The sequence below is a fragment of the Stenella coeruleoalba genome (genome assembly GCF_951394435.1).
Source record: "Stenella coeruleoalba genome assembly, chromosome: 13".
NCBI classification, from domain to species: domain Eukaryota; kingdom Metazoa; phylum Chordata; class Mammalia; order Artiodactyla; family Delphinidae; genus Stenella; species Stenella coeruleoalba.
Window position 1 is genome coordinate 51,523,758 of NC_137159.1, and position 12,417 is coordinate 51,536,174.

Here is a 12,417-nt window from a genome sequence, read left to right on the forward strand (position 1 = left end):
ATACATTTCCCTTCCCACAATTTGTAGCCCTAGGAACTCAAAGTCCCTTTCCTTTGTCTTGTCACTTCTCTGAAAATTTATTGTTCTTTTGCTAAGATGCTATATAAGCCCAAGTTCCAACTAACCCTAGAGTTACTCATCTCTGAGCGCTCCCACATGTAAGCATAAACATGTTTGTTTTTTCTCTTGTTAATCTGTCTTTTGTCAGTCCAATTCATAGGGCCACAGCCAAAGAACTAGGAGAGTAGTAGGAAAAAGAAACTTTCTTCCCTGACAACATATAATTAAAATAGGTTTTGCAAGACAAAACTTAACTCTTACTATATGTGGTGCACTCTTTTATTTTTCTCTTGTATTTAACTTTTCAAAAATGCTAGTTATCACCTGCTACACTAACTTCACAACCCACCACTGGGTCACAACATGCACTATGAAAAACTATGTAGTAGATGGTATTGAAGTAATAGCTGAAAGGTAAACTTTAACATTCAAAGGTAGGGGAAATGGCGTGGGCACAGAAGACGATCCTAGGTTTAGAACGCTATCAGATGAACAACCATTTTCCTTACATTTGTAAATTATATGAGTAGTAAATTAATCCTCAAATTGCACAGGAACAGGAAAAGGAGCCAAATCAGCTTTCTAAATTTCTTAACTATTTACTGATCTCTTCATCAGCATTTACAATTCCTGCATTATCATAATGTTCATCTAGCATGTCATATGAAGGGAAAAATATGCTGTCCCTGTAGTTATCATATAATGACTACAAATATTAAAGCAAGATTTTGCAACCTTGGTATGTGGCAGCCTGGATGGGAGGGGAGCCTGAGGGAGAATGGATACATGTTTATGTATGGCTGAGTCGCTTTGCTGTGCACCTGAAACTATCACAATATTGTTAATCAGCTATACTCCGATATAAAGTAAAAAGTTAAAAAAAAAAAAAAAGATTTTGCAACCTTGGCAATACTGACATTTAGGCTAGATAATTCTTTGCTGTGAGGGGTTGTTCTGTGCTGTTTAACAGCATCCCTGAATTCCACCCACTATACTCTTTCCAGAGTAACAACGCAAAATGTCTCCAGACACTGCCAAATGTCCCAGAGGCGGCGGGGGAGGGGAGGACAGCCCCAGGCTAGGCCACTGGTTTAAAGGACCTTGAATCACTTTAAAAGATGAAAGTAAAGAGAAAAATAACAAACTCTATAGAATGTCAAGATAATATTCAGGGAGTTGGTAGTAGATATATTTGTTGTAGCAAATGCCAAATTAGTGGGGAAATAATCTGCTACCAAGCTTGTATTACGAACCAGTCACAGGCTATATAAACAAGCAATTATTCAGGCACTCACTGCTCCAGAAAATATTTCTATGGCTTGTACTCTAGATTTTAAAAACAAAGCAAACAAAACTGAGTCAGGGATGCAGCCAAATCACAGCAAATTTGGGCCTTCCTAGCTAATCCTCTGGCTCTAACTGGGCTTCTCCAAGTTTGATCCAAGATTACCCATATTAAAATCACTTGGAGGTGGAATACAGAATCCCCAAGGTTGGGGCCCACCTGTGAAATTGCAATGAGCTTCTCAAGTGATTCTTCGGCCCAGAACAGTTTAAAAAAGTGAGTTCTAACAATCACAAGAAATTTCTGAGTTCTCATGATAAAACAGGAAGAGAAGTTTAAGGGGGTCAGGAAAAGGATGAAAGAAACCTGATGTTGGCTTCACCTACCTCATCTTTCTTTTCCTCTTCTTTTCCTAAAACTCCTTAGGCCACTCTCCATAAATGGTAAGTATTCACAGAGAAGACATCTCTGATCTAGAATCTCCCTATGCTTCTTTCCTGTTCCACCAAGTATCTTATCACTGTTTCCTCTCAAGCTGACCACAGAATCATAAGTAACCAACATTGTTCAAGAGCATAAAGTTCCACAGAATAGAGAGCCCAGAAATAAACCCACACACCTACGGTCAATTAATCTTCAACCAAGGAGGCAAGAATATACAATGAGAAAAAGACGGTCTCTTCAGCAAGTGGTGTTAGGAAAGTTGGGACAGCCACATGTACATCAAAGAAGTTAAAACAGCCTCACACCACACACAAAAATAAACTCAAAATAGCTTAAAAGGGCTTCCCTGGTGGCGCAGTGGTGGAGAGTCCGCCTGCCGATGCAGGGGACACAGGTTCATGCCCTGGTCCGGGAAGATCCCACATGCTGCGAAGCGGCTGGGCCCGTGAGCCATAGCTGCTGAGCCTGCGCGTCCGGAGCCTGTGCTCCGCAATGGGAGAGGCCACAGCAGTGAGAGGCCCGCGTACCACAAAAAGAAAGAAAAAAAAAATAGCTTAAAGACTTAAACATAAGACATGATGCCATAAAACTCCTAGAAGAGATAATAATTTTGTAAAACATTCTCTGACATAAATCCTACCAATGTTTTCTTAGCTCAGTCTCCCAAGACAATAGAAATAAAAACAAAAATAACAAATGGGACCTAATCAAACTTAGAAGCTTTTGCACAGCAAAGGAAGCCACAAACAAAACGAAAAGACAACCTACAGATTGGGAGAAAATATTTGCAAACAATGTGACTGACAAGGGCTTAATTTCCAAAATATACAAACAGCTCATACAACTCAACAACAAAAAAACAAACAACCCAATCGAAAAATGGGCAGAATACCTAAATAGACATTTCTCCAAAGAAGACATACAGATGCCCAATAAGCACATGCAAAGATGCTCAACATCACTAATCATTAGAGAAATGCAAATCAAAACTACAATGAGGTATCACCTTACACCAGTCAGAATGGCCATCACTAAAAAAGTCTATAAGTAACAAATGTTGGAGAGGGTGTGGAGAAAAGGTGGGAATGAAAGTTGGTGCAGCCACTTGGAAAACAGTATGGAGGTTCCCCAGAAAACTAAAAATGGAATTACCATATGATCCAGCAATCCCATTCCTGGGCATATACCCAGACAAAACTATAATTCAAAAAGATACATGCACCCCCTATGTTCACAGCAGCACTATTCACAAGAGCCAAAACATGGAAGCAACCTAATGTCCATTGATGGATGAATGAATAAAGAAGATGTAGTACATATATATAATGGAATAATACTCAGGCATGAAAAAGAATGAAATAAAGCCATTTGCAGCAACATGGATGCAACTAGAGATTACCGTACTAAGTCAGTTAGAAAGAGAAAGACAAATACCGTACGATATCACTTATATGTGGAATCTAAAATATGACACAAATGAATCTATCTACAAAACAGCAACAGACTCATGGACATACAGAACAGACTTGTGGTTGCCAAGGGCAAGAGGGATTGAGTGGGAGGTTGGAGTTAGCAGATGTAAGCTATTATATATAGAGCGGATAAACAACAAGGTCCTACTGTATAGCAAATGGAACTATATTCGATATCCTATGAGAAACCGTAATGGAAAAGAATATAAAAAAAGAATGTATATACATATATATAACTGAATCACCTTGCTGTACAGCAGAAATTAACACATTATAAATCAACTATACTTTAATTTAAAAAAAAAAAAGAGCATAAAGTTCCAGAAAGAGTATTAAGTAAAACAGCAAGGGAATGAAAAAGCTTCTAAAACACATAGCACAAGGCAAGATACACAGCCCCCTCAGTCTTTGGTCTGGATATCATTAAAAGTCTAATAATGGACTTCCCTGGGGGCGCAGTGGTTAGGAATCCGCCTGACAATGCAGGCAACACGGGTTCGAGCCCTGGTCCGGGAAGATTCCACATGCCATGAAGCAACTAAGCCCCCGTGCGCCACAACTACTGAGCCCACGTGCCACAACTAACTACTGAAGCCCGCGCAGGTAGAGCCCGTCCTTTGCAATGAGAAGCCACTGCAATAAGAAGCCCGTGCACCGCAGTGAAGAGTAGCCCCTGCTCACCGCAACTAGAGAAAGCCCGTGCGCAGCAACGAAGACCCAATGCAGCCAAAAATAAATAAATTTATTTTTTTAAAAAGTCTAATAAATTGCTAGTTTCACAAGTCTATTCGACATGCCATTTCAGAAATAATTACAGTATTAGTTTGTGCTCTGGCTAACAGAGGTTTTTTTAAAAAAAGACTGCTCTACTGTTTCCATGACAATCCCACTTTCAAATCACAACTTCAGAAGTACCAAAGTTAGTGTTGGCAAAACAGAGTATACCTGTCAATTCTACTCAAAATTACTCAGCTGTCACAATTTGATACATTAATGCAAAAGTTGACTGGAATACAAGATAATTTTTAGGGTCAGTTAATCTCTAAAATTCCAAAAGAATAAATTATAAAATTAGTCATGAAATTTTTGATATTTTAAAATCACCATTGTGTTCTTTAAAACCAGCACTTCTGATCTCTCACTGTAAAAACAGTTGACTGGAATTTCATGACAGCTTATTTATATGGCTGAGAACAAATCTGGTACCTAAATACAAGTTTTTGAGCCTCTTCTTTATCTGTTCTTCACATGGTTTAACGCAGACAGAACCACTCATTTGATACATTAAATAGCAGATAATCTGCTACATAGGCTTGAGAAAATTAAAAAAGAAAAAAGAGTATGGCAAAATATAAGAGAAAGGAACATGCTTTCAAGGAATTTTCAATCTAGTGGAGGAGGACATGTTGCATCTTACAGTTAGTGCTGAGTAACAACCAAGATACAAAATGCAATGAAATGTGATACAAGTAAGAAAGCAGAGAATTCCTATGGGAGCTGGGGAACCTCATTTTGGGGTATTTCATTTGCCTATATTCTAAATAGTTGGGATTTAAAGAGATAGGATCTTGAGGAAAATGCTTGGGTGGGGAGGGTGGAACAGCAAGAGCAGAGACTTGAAGAGAGAACAGTACAGGATGCACTGGAAGAAAACTGAAGCAGAGAAGGAATAGGGAAAAAAACTATAACCAAGGCAAAATGGAAAGGTTGCCTTTGGAAAGGAAAGCATTATTTCCTCTTCTGAGAAAGAGCCAGGGAGTAAAAGACTGAAAATACAGGTACATTTTGAGATTGTAAGAATCAGGGAGGAGATCATCTGCTTACACGTAGGAGGCAGCTGAAGGGAAAATAAAAAATGTTGGTCATTGGTCACTGAAATGAGTCATGTAACAAAAGTAATACCAGGCAGCAGTGAAAACTAGATAACTTGAAAGTACAGTGGAACCTTTTTTTTTTTTTTTTTTTTTTTTTTGCGGTACGCGGGCCTCTCACTGTTGTGGCCTCTCCCGTTGCGGAGCACAGGCTCCAGACGCGCAGGTTCAGTGGCCATGGCTCACGGGCCCAGCCGCTCCGCAGCATGTGGGATCTTCCCGGACCGCGGCACGAACCCGTGTCCCCTGCATCGGCAGGCGGACTCTCAACCACTGCGCCATCAGGGAAGCCCCAGAAACTTTTAATTGAGAAAGAAAGCTAAGGAGAGAGGGGCCAGTATGACAAAGAACCAATGGGGCAAGAAATTCTATGGCCCCCATGAAAGCACTGGAAAGAGGGTTGCCTTTGTGGTGCAGACTGGACAGGAAGGCAAATAAAATTCAAAGGGACTAGCAGATCAGCCCAGAGACCAGAAAAAAGGGGTTTCCACTAAACTTGATTTGGAAGCAGAGAAAATGGTGGAAAAGCAGTAGAGTGATAGCCCTCCTGTTCTTCCTCTGAGGCCAGAGCAATGCTTTGCTGTTTTAAAGAAACTGCACTCACTGTATGACCTCCAGACCTCTCTGTTTCTACAGAATACAGACTACTAACTAAAGACATCCTTGCACAAAAGGATACTTAATATAACCTGGAAAGAAGTCTAGGTCTAAGTCTTAATATAACCCTGGAAGTACACTGCCTCAAGAAGCATGATATATTATCACATAAGCACCACCACCATTTCTACATTTATAGGAACCACTCTTTTTTAAAATAAATTTATTTATTTTATTTATTATTTTTGGCTGTGTTGGGTCTTCGTTGCTGCACACGGGCTTTCTCTAGTTGCGGCGAGGGGGGACTACTCTTCGTTGCGGTGCGCGGGCTTCTCATTGTGGTGGCTTCTCTTGTTGTGCAGCACAGGCTCTAGGCATGTGGGCTTCAGTAGTTGCAGCTTGCAGGCTCTAGAGCACAGGCTCAGTAGTTGTGGTGCACAGGCTTAGTTGCTCCGTGGCATGTGGGATCTTCCCGGACCAGGGCTCGAACCCGTGTCCCCTGCATTGGCAGGCGGATTCTCAACCACTGTGCCACCAGGGAAGCCCAGAACCACTTTTATTTGGAGATATATATTTCTAATAAGATTGCTACATTAATCATATTAAATGTCATAGAAAAAGAAATACTTAGTTTTGGGCTTCCCTGGTGGCGCAGTGGTTGGGAGTCTGCCTGCCAATGCAGGGGACGCGGGTTCGCGCCCTGGTCTGGGAAGATCCCACAAGCTGCAGAGAAACTGGGCCCGTGAGCCACAATTACTGAGCCTGCGCGTCTGGAGCCTGTGCTCCGCAACAATAGAGGCCGCGATAGTGAAAGGCCTGCGCACCGCGATGAAGAGTGGCCCCCCCTTGCCACAACTAGAGAAAGCCCTCGCACAGAAACGAAGACCCAACACAGCCATAAATAAATAAATAAATAATATCACCCCTGATTAAAAAAAAAAAGAAAATACTTAGTTTTAAACTAGAAGGCAATAAGAATACCAAATTCAACATATGCAAATGATATCATCAGCAATTTCACAAGTGAACTATTTCATATGCTAACATATATTCAATGTTCTTTAAAGAATTGTAACTTTGAAAAAACATGGGAAAATTACCAAGGCTTCAGATGAATCTATGGAAAGACTAAAAAACAAAAACAAAAACAATCCCAGAAGATTAAAAGTAACAGTAACAGTCCTAGTGTATGTGCAAACACGAGGACTCTTTGGACCTATCAGAAAATAAGTGCAAAAATAGTAATATGGACAGTGTTCTTATAATTCCTAATTTGATTGTTAGATAAAGCACAAAAGGAAGAAATACCCAGAAACTCACTTCTAAAAGGTAATAACGTATCAATTCTCTTTGGAGATTAAAGTATTTAAGCCATTAGCTAAAAAGTATTTGTAGTCTCAGTGCAAATAGGTTTTAATGAATGGAAAAATGAGCATTAGAACACACAACGCAATTCCATGGATATAACTTAAATAAAAGCCAAAATAGTACATTTCACTTCTGATGTTAATCCAACTTGGATCAAATTAAATACAATTGACAGAAACAAGAAATACAGTACAGGGACTTCCCTGGTGGCGCAGTGGTTAAGAATCCACCTGCTAATGGTCTGGGAAGATCCCACACGCCATGGAGCAACTAAGTCCATGCGCCACAACTACTGAGCCTGAGCTCTAAAGCCCACGAGCCACAACTACTGAGCCACGCACTGCGACTACTGCAGCCCGCACACCTAGAGCCCGTGCTCTGCAACAAGAAGTCACCACAATGAGAAGCCTGAGCACCGCAACAAAGAGCAGCCCCCGCTCACCGCAACTAGAGAAAGCCTGCATGCAGCAACGAAGACCCAACGCAGCCAAAAGTAAATAAATAAAATAAATTTATATAAAAAAAAGAAATACAGTACAGCGTTTAAGGGCATGGGCTCTGGAGTCAGGCCAGCCTGGCTTTAAAGCCAGCCTCCATCACCACACAGCTAATGAACATGAGATGCTTAGCACAGTGCCAGGCAACCTGTCTTCTCTTCCTCCTAAGAGCCTGACAGTAACTTAAAATAATCCTATTTTCATCATTGTTCCTGAACCTAGCACTGGGCTATAGTCCTGGACAAGATGTATGCATTAAACTCAAAGATCTAGCCATAACTGTCCCTATGTCTGCTCTAATAAAAATAGAAGAAAAAGAGAAATCTTTCCTTTCCTTAACAGAATTCACCACACAGCCACACACTTTAAAATTAACTCCTCACTTACTGTTTAAGAGGGTGGAGTAGAGATTTCCACCACTTTCTCTGTTAGAAAATCATCCCAAAACAATGACAGTAAAAAACAGAAAAAACTGGGGACTCCCCTGGTGGTCCACTGGTTAAGAAGCCGTCCTGCAATGCAGGGAACGCCGGTTCGATCCCTGGTCAGGGAACTAAGATCCCACATGCCACAGGGCAACTAAGTCCGCATGCCACAACTAAGATCCAACGCAGCCAAAAAATAAATAAATATTAAAAAAGAAAAAACTTGATTCAGTGTGTAATCCTGAAGATCAATCTTAAATGCTTAGAGAGGGAGTTAATAGACTTGCCCTGAGAACCCCAGGAAGGCATTAACTAAAAAGCATGAGGTATCACAGCAGGTGGAATTGAGAAACGGTGATAAAAAAAAAAAAGAGACTGGGGCTTCCCTGGTGGCACAGTGGTTCAGAGTCCGCCTGCCGATGCAGGGGACACGGGTTCGTGCCCCGGTCTGGGAAGATCCCACATGCCGCTGAGCGGCTGGGCCCGTGAGCCATGGCCGCTGAGCCTGCGCACGGAGCCTGTGCTCCGCAACGGGAGAGGCCACAACAGTGAGAGGCCCGCGTACCGCAAAAAAAAAAAAAAAAAAAAAAAAGAGACTGTTCCAATGAAAGTCTGCCTTAAGGAGTATAACTTTTTCTTCCTGTCTATGGAATTTCAGCATTTGGCTTTGAAAACCACAGGCCTTAGTAACTGCTGGTTAAAAAAAAAAAATTCTCCCCAAGATAAAAAGGGGAAAATATTTCCTCTTATCTTAGTAGATCATATTTTGACTAATAAAGCCTTTCTCGCAAACGTTATTTCTAATTAATAAGTCTTATAAGGCCACCAGATTTTGGAAATTATTGCTATGTCCTATGAAAATAACCTTTACTTACAGTCAAAAAAAATTAATTTTGATATCTTGTCTTCTAAATAATTTGTTATTCTGGTAACAGTATGTAAGGTTTTTGAAGGGTTTAAATACATGCAGGCTCTAGTTGTTAAGCCGGAAGAGGACCACTGACAGGTGCCCTGTTCCCACAAGCCCAAAGTTAAAAATAAAACCAATGACCTAGATCTTGGGAATTATTTAAATTACCTAATATTTCTTTTAAGAAACAACTAAAAGATGAGAGAGAAGGACATAAACTTTTACTTGTTTAGGCACAGGCTTTCCATGGTAGGATACTCAAGAAACTGATTAAGACCAGTTGCTCCCAGGGCAGGTGTTGGCAATTCACAGAGAGTACAATAAGAAATGTGTCCCTGGAGCTGTGCAGAGGCCCTGAGAAAAGAGTGCTGAGAAACTGGAAGACAAAAGTAAGAGACTCATCACTGTATATCCTTCTGTTCTGTTGGACTTTTGACACACGTTAATGTAGTTACTTACTCACAAATAATTAAAATAAAAAATTGTAAACTGCCTTAATTACTTGCAAATATCCAATCCTTCCTATTTCTTATTTTATTTTATTTTTTTTTTGTGATATGCAAGCCTCTCACTGCTGTGGCCTCTCCCGTTGCAGAGCACAGGCTCCGGATGCGCAGGCCCAGCGGCCACAGCTCACGGGCCCAGCCGCACCGCGGCATGTGGGATCTTCCCGGACCGGGGCACGAACCCGCATCCGCTGCATCGGCAGGCGGACTCTCAACCACTGTGCCACCAGGGAAGCCCTATTTCTTATTTTAAGTTACTAAATTCCACTTTTCTTCCCCAACAAAACTACCTTCAGAAAGTTGCCTTAGCATTTCCATTTTTGCATTTTCAATGATATATCAACATACCCACTGACTTCATAAGTTATTTTTATTGTAAGACCCTTGAGAATCCACAGGATCAACACTTAGCTTGGTAGTTATCTGCAGGGTGTCTTATGATACTGATCAACTATTTTACGTTTGCCTGGCATACACAGAGTCCCAAATAGTCAAGTGATCACCATGCTTTATACCATCAGAATTCAGTAGATATTCAACAAATTCTTGAACAATTTGACAACATCAAATCCATAAAAATACTGACTCTCTTTTACCTATCCTGGCAATATATCTTAATTTACCAAATCAAAAACATTAGGTATAGGGAGCAACTAAGCCTGTGCGCCACAACTACTGAAGCCTGCGCGCCTAGAGCCCGTGCTCTGCAACAAGAGAAGCCACCGCAATGAGAAACCCGCGCACCGCAAGGAAGAGTAGCCCCTGCTCGCCACAACTAGAGAAAGCCCGCACGCAGCAATGAAGATCCAAAGTAGCCAAAAAGAAATATAAATTAATTAATTAAAAAAAAAAACATTAGGTATACAATAAGGTCACATGAAAACCTAATTACTGAAAAAGGTAAAGTATATCCAGTCAATAAATTATGTACTTATTAAAAATGCTGAATATGAACATAAAACAACACTAAAAAATGCTTATGATAATGTAAGCACAAGTGGGAAAAAACAAGGGCACAAAACTATATCAGGATTACAATTATGTTTTTAAAAAGACTATCAAACATAACAGTGCACTATAGAAAATTATTTTATTTATATGCAGTTCAAAAACAGGCAAAACTAATTAATCTATGATGTTAGAAGGATAGTAATTACTCTTGAAATGAGGAGAGGTAGTAACTATCAGGATAATTGAGGGGAGTTTCTGGGATGCTAGTTATGTTGTTTCTTGACTTGTGTTATTACCAATGTGTTCACTTCGTGAAAATCCATCAAACTGCACATTTAGGAGTTGTGCTCTTATGCACAGTATACTTCATTTAAGTTTTAAAACTTGTATCTAAAACAAAAGATAAAAATAAAACCTACTCCAATGCTAATTATATTAGGACAGCAGCATTATAGAACTTTTATTTCCTCAATTTTGAAGATTTTCTGAAATACATTTAGGCTGCCTTAAATCCTTTCTAGAATAATAAAGCATAAGTGCTTCCTATGTGCCAGACCTTGTTCAAAGTACTTTATACACATTAGATCATCTAATCCTCAGAAAATCATCAAATCCTCATAACAACCCTAAGAAGTAGGTGTGTTATTACTGTCATTTCAAAAGGGAAGAAACTGCCACACAGAGGTTGAATAACACCCAATATAACACAGCTCCTAAGTGGTAGAGCCTTAACATGAACCAAGGTCATCCGGCTCCCAAGCTCATGCTGAGACATTATCCATACCACCTCCCTAATAAAATTTTACTTTTTCATAGTGGAGGAAAAAAAAATAATTAAGAAAATAAGTTATTTAATCAATCTAAATCATTACTACTCTATTACTTTATTAGCTTTCTGTGCAGCTAGATGCTAAAATATAGGTGCAAAATTGCATGTTACAATAAGTGGTATAATCATATGGAGTGACTGGAAGTTACTCAGAGCTTACAAAAGAATACACTAGTAATATACCTCTCTTCTATTCTGTTCTTGTCCATGAGAGGCTGCTTAATCCATTGGTTAACCAGTCTTTGTCCTTGAGGGGTTTTGCATTTATTCAGCAATGCAGCCAGAGACTGAGAGCCAGTAGTATCTTCAACGGAACCCTAGTGAACAAAAAATAAAACAGAAAAATGGCATGCTCATTAGTGAAAACTTTACTATGCCATGAATAATGATTAAGTAATTTGGGGAACAAGAACACTTAACACTGGGAATTCCCTGGCAGTCCAGTGGTTAGGACTCTGTGCCCACACTGCCGAGGGCCTGGGTTTGATCCTTGGTCGGAGAACGAAAATCCCACAAGCCACACAGCCAAAAAAAATTAAAAAATAACCAACCCCTACACTCCCCAAACTTGTAAAAACAAACAAACAAAAAACACTTAACATTCTTCAAATATTAAATAGAAATGTACACAAAGGTTCCTCATCCGAAAATCAAACTTTCAACCTGTTAATCTGATTTTCTGCTGTATATTTTTCCCCAAACCAAACCCACAAAATTACTGCAGTTCTAGACATAAAACTTCTTAGAATGTAATTTTTAAAAACTGCTATTAATACACAAAATTATTCATAAAACCAGGACAAATACTATTTATATAGCTTGCAATCAGAAAAATACAGTAATTCAAAACTATCTCTTTTAAGTATAATATTTTTAAATATTTAAGCTCCTTAGTAAGAGTCTTATATATATACATATAGAGAGAGAGAGAGAGAGAAACATTTTTAACCACTCAATATTTTTAACCCATGTATTTTTTTCTTACCTGGAAAAGGTTAAGGGCTCTGACTGCTGCAATATCCAATTTCATGTACTGGCTGAAGTCAAAAGTAGTCAGTTCATACTGTCCAAAGTTTGAATCATCTGATAAGAGTTCTAGAAACTTGATTACTGCACACAATGAAGAAACTGCAACCTAAGATTAAGAATTTAAAATAAAAGATGACTATCACCAGAATTCCAGAGATTTTTTAAAAAAACAA

The 12,417-nt window shown here is 39.5% G+C and overlaps 1 protein-coding gene across 1 annotated transcript in view; it reads right to left on the bottom strand.

Moving 5' to 3' along the window:
* The window catches only part of MSH2 (mutS homolog 2), a 73,205-nt gene that overhangs the window by 48,695 nt on the left and 12,093 nt on the right, over positions 1–12,417 (bottom strand). The window contains exons 5-6 of the mRNA XM_079940640.1: positions 12,201–12,350; positions 11,399–11,532 (exon numbers count right to left, since the gene is read on the bottom strand). Coding sequence (XP_079796766.1) covers positions 11,399–11,532; positions 12,201–12,350 — 284 coding nt within the window. The remainder of the gene's footprint in view (positions 1–11,398; positions 11,533–12,200; positions 12,351–12,417) is intronic.